The sequence below is a fragment of the Podarcis erhardii genome, assembly GCF_964252035.2.
Source record: "Podarcis erhardii genome assembly, chromosome: 1".
NCBI classification, from domain to species: domain Eukaryota; kingdom Metazoa; phylum Chordata; class Lepidosauria; order Squamata; family Lacertidae; genus Podarcis; species Podarcis erhardii.
Window position 1 is genome coordinate 89327014 of NC_138497.1, and position 18920 is coordinate 89345933.

Here is an 18920-nt window from a genome sequence, read left to right on the forward strand (position 1 = left end):
AGTCTTGAGAAATAAATGGTGTCCATTTATTTTTAGAAGGACAAATGAAACAGCAGCGCACAAGCAACACACAAAATAACAAGCTTGGGGAGACCCAATTGAGTGTTTCCTTCTGCTAGCAGCTGCCTGTGCCCTTTAGAGAAGTCCCACTCCCTCAGACTTGGAGATTAGCAGGTGCAAGGTGGTGGTGGTGGTGGTGGTGGTTAATTTTAAAATAATTTTTTTTAAAAAAATAAACTATTTTTTAAAATTCTGGCTTTTTAAAAAATTAGTGATGGTCCTGCTGTCTTCTGGGCATAAGCACTGGGATGTCTTGTCTTCTTTATCCAAGACTGAATTCTTTGTCCTGTGCACATACTGGAGGAACCCACAAACAATTCTGTTTTTAAAAAAATATGAGGAAACTATTGGGGTGACTTTGTTCTTTGTGAGTAAATCATGAAAAGGAAATGGTAATGGTTACAGAGCATTATTTCCATTCTGTATCACATTACTGGTTCCATTGATGTTTTGAGTATGGAAAATGAAGGAATGGAAGAAAGGAAAGCTGTGTTATTAATAACTTCTTGTTTTGTTTTTAATGGGCCAAGTGCTTCACAGTCTTGGTCCTGTGTGGAAGGTCCTTATTATTCCTGTTTTATGAAGATTGAAAGATTGTGACTTTAAGGCCAGAGTGTGATGGAAGAAGGATTTGGACAAATGTCATTGGGCTGCACTGGCTTTTATGAGTATGAATTGCAAGGCATTTTGGTTTTTTGTAGCTGATGCTTCTCAAATAGGTATTTTACTAATCAAGCAACTTTCACCCAACTGAAATTCAAGGCTGCTTTCCTAGGTGTGGAAATCAATTGCAGAAGATGCTGGGGAATGTTGAGATAGGAAGCCAATAGGCAGAGAAAAGGGAATGGGCTGATGTTGAAGGAATAAAGCAGGAGATGGCAACAAGCTTTAAAGAGTGTGCAATAAACCTAAGCTAAGGCACTCTGTGGCATTCAAACAGGTCCATGCAAATTCATGGCAGTAGAACCCCACTGTGACTTTAAGAGCAACAGAGCAGGTGAAAAGGACACCAGGATGAGGATACTTCTGGATGCCCATATCATTTAACAGTCATCCTTATTTATTTGCAGGGAGGTTAAAGGTAAAGGTAAAGAGACCCCTGACCATTAGGTCCAGTCATGGCCGACCCTGGGGTTGCAGCACTCATCCCGCTTTATTGGCTGAGGGAGCCAGCATACAGCTTCCAGGTCATGTGGCCAGCATGACTAAGCCGCTTCTGGTGAACCAGAGCAGCACACGGAAATGCCATTTACCTTCCCGCCGGAGCGGTACCTATTTATCTACTTGCACTTTGAGGTGCTTTTGAACCGCTAGGTTGGCAGGAGCTGGAACCAAGCAACGGGAGCTCACCCCATCATGGGGATTTGAACCTCCTACCTTCTGATCGGCAAGTCCTAGGCTCTGTGGTCTGCTGCTAGCTGATTTTTAAAATGATGTTTGGCATGAGGATTGATTTCATGATTCTTCCATGCACCCAAATCATGGGTTGCCATATATTCCAAGCTCTAGATTGAGCCAAGCTGGGGCTAATTGTGACCCCCTTCTCAATTTTCCTGAAATCTATGGAGCCTCCTCTATCGTCTCCGAACCCTCACCAGATGCTGCCCATATGTTTCCAAGTCTTTTATTACCTAAAATGGAACATCACAAGAACTTGCTTTCTTAAAAGAATGACAACTGGCATTCTGGTGATTGCAAATTTTGCTCTAGAGGTCAGAGTTCGTTTTGGAGAGGCCATTTGGGCAGGTTGAGTAGTGAGACACAGCCCACTTTATCAGATGTGGCAAATGGATATTTCCTTTTCCTTTTCTCATAGTCTGAGATCTGCAGCTCCTCCTTAAGCTTAAAGTAAACGATCTAAGTGGAGTGCCCTGCAAGTGGATGGAACCAGATTTGATTTGGTCTATATGGGACATAGAATCACTGATTAAAAGTTCCTCATGAGTGACCTTAAGAAAAGGCAGACGGAGAAATGCAAAGTGAAAAGGGGGAGGGGAGGGTAACGCCCTGGGCAGAACCACTGTCTGGAAAATAGACAGTGGAAAAGTGTGGTGTGGTTTCAAAGCTAACAATATTGAAATACATTCTGCTGAAGCCAGTGTGGCTGAGGAGGTAAAGGGGACAAAATCAAAGATGGACACGCAGACAAAAATAAAAGGGTAGGGTGGAGCACTTATTTGATCTTTTGGTGTATGTACGTCTTGAAAAAAAAAAGTATTATATGTGGAATTTCCCTCCCTCTCTGGCTTCAATTTCTTGAGTGGAAAGTCAGACTTCTGGCCATACTACACTCTGTCCTTCCCAAAACCTATACTAAAATATTCAGTTGTGGGTTCCTGAGGTCAAATTGTATCACTGAAGGCATGGGGACCTCTCTTTTTGTCACTTTTGTGGAAGCACATAGCTGCCATATGCCACCTCCTGCCAGCAGAGGTTAGATAGGCAGCAAACATACATAGCCTGTAACTTGGACGTGTCTGTTGGAAGCCCTGCCCCATTGGCTGCAAAATCCTCTCTCTCTCTCTCTCTCTCTCTCTCTCTCTCTCTCTCATATCTCCTAAATGAGGGGTGGGCGCTAGCTGTGTTTAGTTAGTGGCCACTTCACACATGGTTGCTAGGAAATCATGAGCAGCCACAAATTCCCTTTGTGTGTGCTTGTGTATATACTATGTACACATCCTGGTGAGGGTGGGGTGGGGGAGACTCATGGCTTGGATCCAAAGGAATGTGAGCGTGTGACTCCTTACACAAAGACTTTTTCCTGCCCCATTTTGTTCACTTCTGTCCCTTGAAAAGCAGAACACTCCAGGACAAGCAGGGTGGATGTGGTGTGGTGGGAAATGTATCTAGAGGGGGTGTTTGTGGAAATTTGGGTGGGGGGGGAGAGCAAGCGTCTTGGCCTCCACAGCATTCTGTAATGTGCAAAGCAGCCCTTAGTGGTGGCCCCTTAGGAGCTGAGTCCTGCTCTTTAAGACAGTTTTCAGAACTAAACTATGGTTCAACTGAGGTATTCCTATTTTCTGCCTGTCAGGGCGAGAACCAATCTCACTCAAAAGGATGTGATGCCCAAATAGTCTCAAAAAGTGTGTGTTAATTTTATTTATTTAATAAAATTTATGCACCACTTGATCAAAAATCTCAAGGCAGTTTGCAAAAAGATAAAATCAAGAAAAACTCATGACCCTTAATTTGTAGCATACAAAAATGAAAATGCTAATATTAACACCTTGAACTTGGCCCAGTGTCAAATCTTCAGCCAGTGCAGACCTCTGAGGACAGGTGTTTTATGCTGACAAGGCCTCGCTCCTGTCACCATTCATGCTGCAGTCTTCTGCACTAGCTGCAGCTCCCGGATCAAGTGCAAGGGAATCTCCACATGGAGGGCATTGCAGTAATCCAGTCCTGAAGTAACCATTGCATTAACTACTGTGAGAGGCTTTCCCAATCCAGGAATGCCCATAGCTTTTGAACAAGCCACAGTTGGTAAAAGGCATTTCTAGTCACTGAGGCTACCTGAGTCTACAATGCCAGAGCTGAATTCAGAAGCACCCCCCTCCTGCTCCTGTGGGGAAGTGAAACCCCATCCAGGGTAGGCAGCTGACCAGTTTCTTGGCCATGGGAGCTACTCACCCACAGTGTCTCCATTTTTTTCTCTTGGTTTATGGGTGATTTTGCTATGACAAGATTTGAGAACAACTGTGAGGCACAGGAATGTTGTTTGCTTAAAGGTGACCACTATACTGGACAAAAACATGTTGGAAGTGTTGGGATGCAACTGGGCTTGCACTGGAGGCCGATATATCTGCATGGGAAAGAGCAGATAGAGAGGGGGGCCTCCATGCTTCCTAGATTGTTCTCTAACCTTTGCTAACCCTCCTTGAGGGCCAGAACGATACTCTTAGGGCTGCTAACCTCATTTTGCTACTTCTTTCTTCTCCATGCCTTGCCTTAGGGGAGTGATGTCTGTTTTGGCTCTCTCTCCATCTAAGATGCAAGAGCAAGCGTAGCTTTTTGCATTCTCCTCCTTAGTTACATAGAACTAGGATCTTTTCCCTATCAAGCATGTATTTCCTGCAATAAACATAGCTTTCTCGCTTTCCTATACTCAGAGTCCCATTGTGGTCATATCCAGGGCAAAGCAGGTTGCCTCCACAATGATTCAGTGCCAAGTTCAACTTCTGCTGGTGCATTTAAATAGTCATCGGAGCAGACATTGCAAAAGCAGGAGAGATCCTCCCTAATCTTTCCCTCTCCAAGCAGACTTGAGACTTTTGCTGCCCAAGGATCCCAGCAGAAGTTCAGAAAAGGTTGATGCGGGAATGCTGCCGCAAAGCATCAGGGCTGGGACATGTATTCTGGGCTATAAATTGAGTGAATGGGGAGGACTGCATCACACCAGATCGGGGAAGGATGGGAAGAATGAGTGCATTGTTCAGGCCCCCAATATGTACGTTCAGCGATGGAAAGCGAGCAAAACGGGCAAGTAGGGCATGCTGCTAAAAGCTGGATTTGCTCGTGCTGAAGAGGGATTGTCAAAGCTGCCGTTTCCATGTGCTTTTGAAGGGCTTGAAAGCACTTCCTGGGGGGGAGGTGACAGCCAAAGGAGGCCACGGGATGCCCATTTGGATCATCCCTGTGCCAGCAGCCGTCCGGGACAACCAGAGGAACTTGCTAAGCAACCACCCATTGGAACATACTGTTCATTCTCCTGCTTAGCAATCCCTTTTCTACTCTCACAGTTATGCTGAAAAGACCGGACAGCAGTGGAAGATAATGCATTGGGGGAGGAGGCAGAGTGGGGTTAATATTGCATCACTTATCTGGAAGGCTCTTGACTAGTCTTGAGTTCCAGATCTTCAGCTTTTGCATAGTTCTTAATGCTTTGAGCTAAGCACAAATCCAACCATGCAATGATGGCTGGATCATCAGGTGATTATCCTTTTTAAAAAAATTATGTGCCAGTGCCATGCATTAGTAGGGAAGTATCATCCCCTGGTGCAAGCTGTTGGAGCAGGTTGATGCTATAGATTTGTGGCCTTCCATATCTTGTTGAACTCCACCTGCCATCAGCCCCATTCAGCAAGATTTACCCAAGATGACCCATTCGGTCAGGATTTATGGGAGCTGCAGAGCACCTCTATCTAGAGGGCCACAAGTGGTCAAACCCCATTATGGATCTTGGCAGCAGGGCATGCTGGGAGGGAGAGTTCATTAATTTATTTGAAGCATTATTCGCCTGCCCCATTCTGTCAACGTAAGGACTTTGACTTGTGCAATGAGAGTTTCCACCTCTGTTCCCAGGGGTACCAACTTCAGGGGACTGAGCGGTTTTGGGCCCCCAATACTTTTGGGGAGTGCCCCCCCAGTGTCCTCTACCATCAGGAGGTGGAGGCCAAGTGCAGAGCCAAGCATGGCTTCAGTGTCTGGCTCCTCCTCTTCCTCCTCCTGCCATGGAAGGCTGCCAAACCCAAGAGAGGAAGGGCTGCTGGCCACTGCGTTCAGCTCTGTCCCCTGGCCCCTGACAATGGCTCCCTCAATCTTTGGTGCAAGTTGGTGCCTCTGCTTGCTCCATGGGTTGTGGGTAACCCCTAGAACAAATTTAGGGGCAGGCAATGGGAGGAGAGAGGATGAATGATCTGTTGGACAATCAGAAATCCTTGCGCTGATGGAACATCCACTTAGTGCTGCATTGGATTCTACTCTTCAGTTTTTTTATCGCTTCTCAAATCTTATAATTTATATACAGTGGAACCATGGTTCTCAAACTTAATCCATTCTGGATGTCCGTTCGACTTCCGAAACATTTGAAAACCAAGGCGCGGCTTCCAGTTGGCTGCAGGAGCTTCCTGCACTCCAGCAGAAGCTGCATTAGCCGTTCGGCTTCCGAAAAACATTCGAAAACTGGAACACTTCTGGGGTTTCGGTGTTTGGGAGCTGATTTGTTCGTCAACTAAGCTGTTCAAGAACCAAGGTTCCGCTGTACTGATTTATTGTATTTTTAAACAAAACAAACTCAATGTGATACAATAAAAGCACATATATACAAGGGACTTCATGACCTTGGGCTGGAAGGAAGCTACCTTGGTAAGTACCCAGCAGACTATTTTAGGTTAGATGGTGGTAATAATTTGAAACTTTGACCCTGGTGGACAGGTGGGCCATATGATACCATTGGATTGGACAGCCCAGGCATTAAAGCGCAACAAAATTGGACCCTGGTCTTCTATGAAGACTTGATCAAAGGAACCATGCCAGTTGCATGCCAACCCAATCTCCAAATTCCGGCAACAGACTGCAGGGATTTTGGGTTGGAGAACACATACTCCAGGTCTGATTCCTGGTATGGCTCCAGCTCAGCCCTGGGAGAACTGTGAAAACGCAGCTGAATTTGTCACACTAATTGTGAAAAACTGGGCAGCACTGCTATCCATACTTTTCAACTGTGCCATATTTAGGGGTCATACGGGCCAGAAAGACAGTTGAGGTTCTGCATAAGAGATTTGGAGCAGCTGGATCTTTGCCAAATCACAGTCAACAGTTGTCCGTGAATTTTTGATGTTTCCATGCATGCTCCTACACCAGCCAGGTGAGGTCAGGCTTTGGCAGCCAATCTGTACTGAGCCTCATCATAGAAACACATAGAAACCGCCTGTAAAAAGTCTGGTCTGGAGTTGGCGACATCCAAATAGCTACTGGTCCAAATTCAGCTGACTTCTGTTGAAATCAAACCTAGATGCCATAGGTTGCTGGTTAAAGCAGAATGGACTGAAATGAGGACTAGGCCAAATGTTCACCGGCTCTGATCTTTGTGGGTCAGAAATAGCAGCTTCAGTGAAATAGAACTAACTCATGACATAGCCGATCAGATTTGTCTGTTGGGCAAAAGAAAAAAAAAGGTTCACATTTTGACACATTGAAGAAACAGTTGAAATTTTTGCTTGGAAGTGTTGATGAAGGTACCAGAACAAGAGACCAAGAGACCCTTTTCCACGCTGCCCCCCACCCCCAGTCATTAAAATCGTGAATATTTTCAGCTCAGCCATGACTTAAATGATGACCTGTCCTCCCCTTCCTGACCTTTCATTAAGATCTTGTAGGGGAGCTTTACATTTGTTATACAATCTTGTATATTTGATTTCAGTTACCGTACATGATGAGATAGTGCATTTGTTTATAAACAATACAAAGCCTGCTTTGTTATGTTGCTGTGTGTGTGTGTGTGTGTATTCTTGGCGTGATTTCTCATCTAGTTGCTTTCTCCCTTTTTTGGTTCTCTTTACTTATTTTCCAAAATGGGCCTCTTTATTATTATTATTTAATCAGAGTCCTTAGGAATAATTGTTTGCCCCTCATCCCCCCCCCCATTCCCTTGAGCCACTTGGCCATGTTCAGCTCATATTCTGCTTTGGAACCTCTTGAAAGCCTGAGGGTGACAGGTCAGGAATGAACTTGGCCCACAGTATCTGAGCGGGGGGGGGGGGGCAGAGAGGATAATCAAAGGACAGGGTGTTGCTAAAAGACCAAGATGCTTAGCTTATCCATTAAAAAAAATTCTTTCTCTTTACAGTATAAATGGGACATGATGTTCTGCATGCTTAGCCAAATTGTTTCCTGTGGTTCAGACATGTGCGACTTCTGATTTGAAATAAATGCATTATTAAATACTTTTGACAATTTGTGTAACCAAGCATTTAAAGGCTGGAATGGGGGGGGGAGTGTTTCCTCAAAACAGAAGCTCTGCCTTGTCTTGGCTGCTCTGCAAGGGGAGTTTTTGGGAATCTCACACAGCTGGGATGCCTCTTCCACATAGATGTGACTGGAGTTCATATCCCATGCTGAGAGCCCGCGTGGTGTAACGGTTAAGAGCAGTGGACTCGTAATCTGGTGAACCAAGTTCGCTTCCCTGCTCCTCCACATGCAGCTGCTGGGTGACCTTGGGCTAGTCACACTTCTCTGAAGTCTCTCAGCCTCACTCACCTCACAGAGTGTTTGTTGTGGGGGAGGAAGGGAAAGGAGATTGTTAGCCGCTTTGAGACTCCTTAAGGGGAGTGAAAGGCGGGATATCAAGTCCAAACTCTTCTTCTTCTTCTTCTCACTGTGGGCCTGTGGGAATTTCCCCCATTTGTTCCATTGTGAGCATCTCTGGGCAGAGCATTTGGGTTCTGCGGCTAACATAACTAATGCACCAGTGCTAATTTTTCTAGAAAAAGAGGTGCCGGAACTCACCATGAACAGCTCCCTTGTTCTCTTATAATGACACTGGCGCCCACCTGAGAGGTGCTGGAACTGGGTTTTGGCTGGAAAGAAGCCTTTCTGATGCCCCTTTTCTTTCTTCTCCCACCCTCCTTTTCTTTTTTTGTCTGTGTAGATGAGGAACATACTGAAGTATCTATTGCAGAGAATGTGGTGGATGCCGCCTCCAGTGTGGTGAGTGGCGGTGGACGGATAAAGCCCCCTAAAAATGGCAAGGAGTTCGCCGTCATCCGTGAGAAGGTGAATGAGCAGCAAAAACAGCTGGGCAAGCCTACCAAGCACCACCTCCACTCGCCATCAGTCAGGGTGAGTGAGGTAAACAACGGGTGTGGGAGATGGTCTTCAAGTCCCTGGAAAGGGTGCAACATGTTATTCTTCTTTGGGGGGGGGACTATATGTAGTTCGAAGATGATCACATGATGAGCTTTTTCTCTAGCTGTCAGAGGCACCCCTGCCCCCAGTCTCCATTAGTAGCTGGAGGAGGAGACTTGCAGAGAGTGAAGAACGTGCTGTGAGTAGAGGAGTGGGAGCTTCTCCCATTGTCTGGACCCCCTAGGAAACTCAACAAACCTGCTGGAACTGGGTATGGAGAGTGCAGCTGAATGGGACACAGCTGTTGGGCTACCTGAGAAAGTACCAGCCACTTTGAGCCTGCCCGTAAAAAGCAAGTCTAGAGTGAGAAACTAGGGTGGTGTCCGCTGTTTCCAGGAACTCTTCTCATTGTGAGACTTTTGTTGTCTAGCTGAGAGTTTCTTTGGACCCTGAGTGAGAACCCAGAGGTTGAGAGGTTGAGCCACAGAGTTTTTGGTTGTCAAATGAATAAAGTTCATTATGTGAGACTGAATTCTACTCACCTCTCCCGTTGTAAACAGTGCTGAAGGTTACATCGGGGCCAGGCCATGGGAAGAGATGAGACAGCACAGCGAGGAGGAAAATAGAGCCAAACAAACAGAACACAAGATACCTCTTCATGAGATTGATGGATTTTGGCAGGGCCCAGGAGGAGGACTTTGTCACACAGTTGTCATTCAGGATTACAGCTGGCATCATCAACCAGAGTGCAGGGATAATTCCTATCAATAGCTTTTCTAATTTAGCTTTGGATCCTCTTTCCCCACTTGTCGGGTGGAACTGATGCCACATAAGCTTTTGGTCTTATAGCCACAACTCTTGGAGGCTCCCAGAGCAGCATTGCTTTGATGCCTCCAGAGCAGTCTTGGTGCTGCTGCTGCTGCTTTTCCTGGGGTTTTCCATTCTCTTGCTCTGTGCTTTTAATTCCCACACTCACGCTGGTCTAGTTTGCTTCACTGTTCCCTGACGGGCCGGGTTCCAGGCAGAGTCCGAGTGGCTGAAAGGTACTCAGGATGCTTTCTTGGACAGAAACTGGTGGACCGGAGTGTTAAAATTGGCTTTCAGAGTCTCTTCAAAGCAATTGCGGGCTGCATTTAGGGACCTGGCATGCTGTCAGCTTGTTGGTGGCCTTTGCAATCTTGAAAATCAAAAGAGAAGGACAGAGTACTGGTGGCCCAATCAGATAACACACATAGCTCTGATTATAACTTATGGAATACCGTGGAGTCGATAAGCTAAATAAAACCACCACCCAGAACAAGGAAAAGAACCTTGGCAATTGATCTGTGAAAGATTCCTTGCCCAGCTAATTGCCCAGAAGAAGATCTACCACTGATATGAAGATGGCTGGAATATTGAGGAGTAAGCCCCATTGAACATGTCTGAGTAAGCATGCTTAGGATTGTTCTGAAAGTTTCCATTCTTTATATAGGCTGTAAAATTTTAAACCTTGTACAGAATTGGATCCCAACCATCATACTATGTGTTTCCTGGTCTGGGGTCTATTGGGCGGGATTATGGAGTGTCTCAGTAGGATGATTGCATTACGTATGCCAGGTAGTGTTAAACACTGCAGCTGTGGCAGCAACTTCCTGGGCATGGCTGATACCTTAAGAGAGCCATGGTAGCTGAAGAGGATCCCATATACAGTACATGACCAAATGCCACTGGGAATTAGAAGGTAGCATCGGGATGGTGGGGGAGCTTAGTCTCTCACAGTACATGCATATTAGCTTGCAGAGCAGCGAATCAAGACGTATACAAAATGGGAATGTTTGCCCTCCATGATAACTGGAAGAACTGATTTTGTGCACACTCCCGGACTGGATATTACAACCTGAGGCAATATAAAATGTCACATTACCACCAGCAGCATAGCCAGGGATATGTGTATATATAAACTGTGTGCTAAAAGTATCCCAATTTTTGGGCCACACTATAGCCTAACATCCAAGCCAAGAGGAGCTGAATTCTGCTGTCTGTACATCACTTATGCACAGCAGGAACATGTTATGTGGATTTTCTTTTTCTGCAGCATTTCTTCAGAGGCTACCATTAGCCATGGGGTAAAGGGATAAAGAGTAACACACAGTGCCATAACTTTGCTTCCTAACTATTGGAAACTCTTTACAGTACCCTCTGCCTCTTTTGATTTCATCAGTTGTTTTCCCATTCATTTCCTATTTTTCCACAGCCCAAAGAGTCAGGAACATGTTACCGTTGTTGTTAAGAAAATAAAAGTTGAGAGATCTCAGAGAGCTGAACTCTGTGGCAAATAGCAAGACTGTATCATGTGATCACAAGGATAGCTCAGTTGGTTCAAGCGTGGTGCTGATAATACCAAGGTCACAGGTTCGAGCCTCATAAGGGACAGCTGCATATTCCTGCATTGCAGACGGTTGGACTAGATGAGCTTTGGGGTCCCTTCCAACTCTTCTGATTCTAAGAATCCCAGAACACACCGGTGCCCTTCTTAATACTGTACAGGAGCCTAGTTGGGGGGTATTTTGCCATGGGTTCTCCCTATGTGCCCCCTAGCATTTAAAAGGCTGCAATCACATATGATCAACCTTGGAAAGACCCATGTGATCAAGCGTCTCCATGCAGGGAGGGCTGATAAGGACTGCCTGAGCCCCTCTATCCCAGCCCAATGATCCAGAGGATCCCTGTTAGTTGTCCCCCTGTGTTACAGAGCCCTGACCAACCTCAGCTACAATCGGGCATTTACTGTGATGAGTCCCACAAGATAAAGCAGAGATTCCACAGGCATCCTTGGGCATCTCTTGAAAACTTTTTAATGCAGACAGTCAATTGCAGCTGTATAATTTTTATCTTTGATTAGCCAACTGCCTTAAAGACTATCTGTATTTTTGGTTTTTTTAAAAAATGGGTGTTTTATATGTTAGCATTGCACACTTCTCTGACATTCTAAGATATAGCGGTATAGAAATAAATCCATCATAGGAGCGTCATAAGAGGTTCTCTGCTATGGAGAACAACCCTCGAATGTCTGAAGGGCACCATATTCCCATCGCAGCACTGTGGTTCTTATAAGTGTTTCCATTCTTCCCAGTGTATACAGGCAGTTGGTGGGTTAATGCCATCAGTGGCATATTCCCTATAGTGGTGCTAAACTCAAAATTTAGCCAGTTAATATGAAGCTGTAGGTTCTCTTTCTACCTCTCCAGTCACTCTTCAGAATAGTGTTCAAATCACAGGAGGGATGAGCAGCCTGGTACCCATTACTATTTTAGGAGGTTTTAATGATTTGTCCAAAATTAGTGGAACATGAAGATTGGGGTTTGTGGGTTTAACAATCTTTTTATTCCCATAGTTTGAGGAGCTACTAATTGGTGCTTTTTCATAAGTGTAGTGGATGTAGATTTCTATCCAGTGTTTGAACTTGGTTTTGAGGCTATAAATCAAAGTTCCCCCTGAGAAGAGGTTGAATTTGATCAACTTAAGTTTGCAGTTTTACTGGCACAGGGAGAATCTCCATGGAAATTGGGCATGTAACTACCCTTCTATGATTCTTCTAAGAAAGAAATGGTAGAAAACTGTCTTAAAGTACAAATATTTGCAAAGAGTTTTTCTTCCCAGCCCTGTCTAAAAAGAAGTATATTCAGAAGACCAAAAAACCATCCTTGTTACATTATCCCCTTGTATCGTTTTTGTTTTCATATCCATTAATCAAAGACGATGCAAGCCAGTTATTTCAAATCGATTGACACTGAGTGACACGAGCTGCATATATACCAAGTTTGTTGTGTCTTTGGGCTTTGGGCAAATCACCATTGGGTCATAACACTTTGATCCTTTCTGGCAAATGTTCAACAGCCTTGAGACAGTATGACTATAGGCGGAGTGAGGTGTGCTAGAATACTTTTTCTGATGCTTTGGGATGAAAAGGAGTCAGGCGTGGGTTTTGGGGTGGAACCTGCATAGCTACCCTAAGCAAGAACTTAAATCCCACATGTGTCAGAAGGTGAAAGCCATTGTTGTCTCCATTGTGCCAACTGGGCCCTGCCTGATGTCCTCATTTGTTTTTCTTCTGCTTTCTTGACCATTTGCAGACCCCCTGCCAACAGGAATTAGATCAAGTCTTGGAACGCATCTCAACCATGCGCCTGCCAGATGAACGCGGTCCGTTGGAGCACCTCTATTCCCTAAATATCCCGAACTGCGACAAGCAAGGCCTTTACAATCTCAAACAGGCAAGTGCAGAGGGTGATTGGGGGCAGGGTCCTTCAGACAACTGTCATTTGAGGGATCACCAGTGCTGATCAAAGTATGCAGGGTGGTTCAGCCGGTTCTGGTTTTTGCAGGTCAGCATGTCTAAACAGAGATCAGCATGGGCAGCACAGGACTCTTGGCATGTTTGAATACCATATGAATATCCTTTCGGAATTGGGCCAAAAGGACACCTGGTTCTGTCTAGCAAGATGCTCTCTAGCAGCCAACACAGTGCTCTTCAGAACCTACAATTCCCATAATCCATGGCCATTGGCCATGTTGGCTGAGGCTGATGGGGTTAGGAGTCCCAACAACATTTGAAGGACACCACATTGGCTACTGCTGCTCTTAAAGCTCATGGGGAAATCGTAATGGTGTGAGAGAAAGCCCCACTTTTCCTGTTGTTTGTTTGCCCAGCGGCAGAAATTACCTGCTTTCCTCCAACCAGTCTTACAGGTCCCAAGCATGTACTGTATCTGGAATACAGAATGGTTGTATGAATCCTAAATCTGGTAGATACATCTACCAGTCTTCCTTTCAGCTTATGTGCCACTCAACAACAAGCATATTTCATTTCAAACCTTGTTCTGAAACTCAGTGTCCACTCATGAGCAGGAATGAAATAAGAGTTCAGTTGACCTCTTGGTTGAAGTTTATCAGGGGGTGGGAGGTCAGGAAGCCTTAGGAAGCCTCGTGGAAATGATTCTGTGTAATCACTTGGGCATGGGACTGTGACAACAATGGTGACCTTCTGAAGGTAATGGGGCTCTCCTGGTCAGCAGGCAGGAGCTACACTTCTAGGTTAGCAGCTGACCTTGTATCACATCCCATGTTCAATCCAGAAACTCAACATTTGGTTGAAGATAAAGGACACCAAAAATATGCCTGCCAGTTCTTTGAAACGGCATTTGAGGGGACTTCAGCTCACAAAGTTTTGAGTTTGCAGGCAATGCTGCGTGGATCAAGCTCTAAGGGCTTCTGGACCCTGAATCCTGCTGACCCAAGCAATAAGGCGTAACAGCAGCAGCAGCTCTCAGGAATATGGAGCCAGGAGTATACTTCTAGTCAGCGGCGGAGGAAGCTTGGCCAGGGCGAGCCATCCATAGGGGCGGGGTAAGGGTGGGGCCTCTGGAGTCTGCCTGCCTCCTCCCACTCAGCTGCCCTACAGCTGCGGGGAAGGCAGCAAGTGAACAATTTGGGCAGCATGGAGCCTGCGTGGCCCAGGACACATGTGTGGCTCAGGCACGCTGCAGGCCCCACGGTGAGTGCCACCCAGCATTTTGTCACACACCCCTCAGTGGTGACACCCAGGGTGGCCCGCATCCACCGCACCCCCCTTCCTCCACCCCTGTTTCTGGTCTCATCTGGTGTCTCTTAGCGGGAGCACCTGTTATTCTCTAAAGGTTGACTTGGCATATGTATCTCTCTGCTTTTTCCCTTTCTAAGGCTAGCAAGCATAATTTTTTTTTAATTTATTAGTCCTGCTGGACAAGCTGGGTGTGGACCTAAATGTAGGGTGTGGTTGCTTTGATGCCACTTTCCCCATTTGGGGGAGATGAAAGCGGCAACCTTGATTCCCCCAAGGTTCTAATTACCTTGCAAGGCCCACACCCCACAGCTGTGGCTAATCCCCCATAAATGAATTAGTTCCCTAAAGGGATTTAGCTGTGCTGAGTGAAGCTTGCTCTTCACACTGCCTTGTCTTGCACCAACATTTTCCATTGACTCAGGAAGCAGGCAGGTACATACATAGTTCGGACCTGTACAGCCCTTGCCCGTCATGTTCATCCCTGCCGCAAAGAGAAAAAGAAAAACAGTATTGCCTGAAGTTTGATTGCTCACACTGGTATTACAGACACATGTATTTATAGATGCCTTGTTCATTTGCTTTCTATTAGTGCTATGCTTACTGGTTCAAGAGCTAGGATAGTCAAATCCTGCTTAGCAATGAATCTGCTAAGGACCTTCAGGACAAGTCCCAGTCTCTGAGTCTCAGTTTCCTTATGCATTAAATCGAAATGTCAGAGGCCTGCAAGTTGTCCTAGCCAATGAGTATAAGAATTGCTCATCGTTTTTTGCATTCCGTACGCTGAGATCTTTCTGTGGCCTCAACCTTGTTATGTATGCATTAACTCCACTGCTAAACACTTTACTGCTGAATTTCTCATTTGAAATGTCAAGTGTTAATGGCATAACTCCCCACTGTTGTCACATTTTTGCAGTTGATGCATGGTAGCATGTGAAAAGAGTGATCTTTCCCACCCCTTTCCATGAAGCTCCCCCTCCCTCTTTCCTTTGCCACACATGTTCCTCTCCTGTTTCCCACCAGGAAACTGGTATTGCAGCTGCTTTTTAGGAAAGCCAACTTAAACCTTACATGTGGTCAGGGCCATAGCTAGGGGGTGGGAAGGTGGGCAAAATCAGCTTTAAAATATGCCCATAAATATAAATATTGACTATTGCCTCATAAGAAATTGTATTAAATAGAGGGTGATTTGAAGGGGGGGTGGGGGGGTTGGAGGAGAGGCAGAAAGAAAAGGTAATTTGTCCATAGTTAGGGGGTGCAATCTGGATGACTCTGCCGGGGTGCAAGATCACCTAGCTACAGCTCTGCATATGGTGAAATCTGTGAACACTCCAGGATCCCTGATGCTTATGAATCCTAGCCACAAGTTAAATCCACTGTAGAAGTAATGGGTGGGTGGGTGCAGAAGAAGCATATCTCTTGCACACCTGTTCCTATATACCACTTGCACCAGCTCATGAAAGCCCCTACTAAAACATTTGCATCTTCTCAGACTTTCCCTAAATATGATGTTGGTCCCTTTAAAAAACCACAAGAGGTGGTTGTATGTTTTGATGGGATGTATTGATGGGGTGTTACAGTGAAACTTCAATGTTCTCACTGCACGACAGTTGCAGGCAGCGATTTCCCTTGCATTCTTGCAGCACCTCCAGCCCACTGGTGCTGCTCTTAGAGGTGAAAGGTGTAAACTGCTTCTTCCCTTCCCTGCCTGTGAAGGAAGAAAGCATTGTGTGACGCAGGCCATTTCACTTTTTGTTTAGACAGCAGGCTGCTCTAAAACACTTGGTGTAACTTCCACTACCCGCCAGCTATAATGTCTGCATAACAAAAGTCGAGAGCTTTGTTTTCCATGTGCTCCATTTCATGTAGTCTGCCTAAGCCAATGGTGTTCTCTTCTTCTCTCTCTTCCCCACCCCTTCCCCACCTTTAGTGCAAGATGTCGGTGAATGGCCAGCGAGGAGAATGCTGGTGTGTTAACCCTAACACTGGGAAAATCATCCAGGGGTCGCCCACTGTCCGTGGAGATCCTGAGTGCCACCTCTTCTACCCTGTGCATGAGCAAGAGGACCGGGGAGCGCATGCTTTGCATGTGCAATAGATGGACGTGTTCTCTCTCTTTCTCACTCGCTGGCAGGCAGGCAGCTTGGCCTCTCGCCTCAGCGCTGGATTTTACATGGGTTTCGATGCATCTTATTTTTATCTCTCTCTCTCTTTTTTCTTGTATTCCAGAAGGTCCCGACATTTTGTGGGCTTCGTGTGCCTCCCAGTTGCTTGCCTTTAAATCCTTGGGGAAGAATTGCAAAGGGGCTTGGTGGCAGGGGTGGGGACAGGGACTGGTTTCTAAACCTTTAAAAAAAAATCTTTTGCCTAAGAGGTTTCACAATTATTAGACCATTTGTAGCCTTGCAGCAAACAAGCAGGAGAAACAAGGGAGCTGACCTTCCCTCTTGGCTGTTGACTTGCTTACCCAGGCCTCTCCAAAGAACCCAGGTGATCATGCTGGATGGGAGAATAATTGCCCCAGCCCCCACCCGCCATACACACACACCAAAGACCAAAGATTGTAAATACTGCATGTTGCCTGCTACACATAGCCCTGACAACCTGTTCCCCTATTATTGTGTGGGTTGTAGCATATATTGAGAGGGGGTAAAGAGAATCCTTGTCCAGCACATACTCAGTTGGAATTGCTACACAGAAAGCATATAGAGTGGGAGGGAGCTACTTCCTGACACTAATTTCTTCCACAAGGCATTGCACTTGACATAGAAGTTCAACCCCTTCTCTTTCCCTGCCCTGGGAGCCTTATTCTTTAAGAATTTTGCACTTCTGGGCAACTTTCTGTTAGGTAGGACCTTGTATTGCATTCACTCTTGATGCATCCTAAGAAACACTAATACACAGAAAATGTCAATGCTAGGCAGTCAACTCTTTCAGATCAGAGTTAAACTCAAAAGCAGGGAAGAGAGGGGTCAGAGATTGGGGAAAGAAGCTTAGAATTCAGTTGTTGTTATCCCCCCCCCCAGAAGCAAAAACCCATTTAAAACCCACATTTTAAGCTGCTGCCAATGTCCCTCCTTCCTTTTGTGTGGGACCCAGGGGAGCAATGCAATATGTAAACAACACTTTATACAGTGTGCGGTAATCCCCCGAAATGCAGACTGAGAAGATGATGGACACACATGCATATATACACATGTACAGAATAATAATTAATATCTGGGAGCTGGGGTGATGTGGTGTTGAATATGCCGTTCCCAAGAATAGATTGTGCTTCTCTGATATTGTTTCAGACACTCTTGATTTGGCTTTTGTGTGGATCATGCAAATGCTGAAAACTGATTTAGCAACTGCATGAACAATTAGATTTTCTTTTATTATATATACCAATTTATATTTACAGGACAACAGCTAGGTTCATGTACTTAGTATAATCATTGGAGGTTGGGTGCTTTTGTTTTTTGAAATACAGTATTTTGAGGGGGGAAACCCAAGCAATATAGTCCCCCCCCTTTTCTGCAAATGTCATGAGTGTGCAGAAGGTGCTTTACTTTACCACCACGTTTTCACAAGTGGAGCAATTTCCTTGTCCTAGCCGCCATCTTGGAAGAGAAGTGTCTTGAACCATTATGCATCAGTTAGTAATCGGAGGTGATTTCAACTACTCTTATTATTCCCTCTCACCTCCATTGTGAAAATGGGGTGGTAAATGAACAGTGTGAAAACGCCACCACACACCACCCTAAAATAAATGACTCATAGAGATTGACTTTCTTAGTTGGGTCCCCCCCCCCAAAGGCAGAGATTAGATGGAAGAAATGAGGTGAAATTTAAACATTTAATGGGAAACAGTGCGAGCAGTCATTGAGTAGTTTGCTGGGTTATGCAGGATAGAGAAAACAGTGGTGTGGCAAAATGCTAGTAAGTGTTTGTGGAATGAGGGTGCCTGCTCTGTGAGGAAGTACAGAACAAGGGCAACAATGCAAGTGGTTATGATGGAAACAGATCTCAAGTATACTGGAGACTTTTTAGGAGTGGACATTTTTCAATGTCCATCCCATTAGACCATTTGGATAAAAAATATGGCACATTCTAGCCTGCTGTAATGATGGATGGATGAAATGAAGAGTGTTAATGTGGTGATGAGATTACCTTTTTTAGCATCAGGCAATTTTGCCTGGCATTTCCCCAACCCATCGGCTCATAAAACAGAAAGTGGTATTGTTTTGGGGATTCCCCACACAGCAAAAAGAAAAAAAAAGAATCTCATTACTGCTTCCCATTTTCAATCTATTTAGCACCCACGAACATTAGCATTAGTGCCTTGATGGGGAACATCAGCTGCCTCTCAAACTTACCTTTAGCTACCTTTAGGTTCTTTTTAAGTACAAACCTAGAACTGTGGTGCATTCAGCATCAGTGAGGACATCAAAGCACCTCCAAGTTCTGGGGGCATAAATGCTTTTTTCTGTTTTTGTTGGGTTTTCCCCCTCTGAGAGGCATCCAGATTCCGTACTGCAACACCTAGTAATTGTAAGGGGGCAGATGGTGCTCTTTGTGGTTGATACACATTGAAGAGGAATTTGAACATCACAAGCATCAGCTCACAACTGAAATTTGTACTCCTGTTTAGAAATCACAATGCTTTTTTTCTATTTTGTTTTGATTGCTAAATTGTGAGAAAGTTGGAATAAATTAAATGGGATGCCAAACAAAA

At 45.2% G+C, this 18920-nt stretch overlaps 1 protein-coding gene across 2 annotated transcripts in view; it reads left to right on the plus strand.

Moving 5' to 3' along the window:
• IGFBP2 (insulin like growth factor binding protein 2) overlaps positions 1 to 18920 on the plus strand; it is a 69054-nt gene extending 50134 nt beyond the window's left edge. The window contains exons 2-4 of one of the 2 annotated variants that reach the window (XM_081853313.1): positions 8429 to 8628; positions 12738 to 12878; positions 16134 to 18920. In XM_081853313.1, coding sequence (XP_081709439.1) covers positions 8429 to 8628; positions 12738 to 12878; positions 16134 to 16301 — 509 coding nt within the window. In that variant the 3' untranslated portion in view covers positions 16302 to 18920. The remainder of the gene's footprint in view (positions 1 to 8428; positions 8629 to 12737; positions 12879 to 16133) is intronic. The other variant, XM_081853314.1, reaches the window with a different exon arrangement.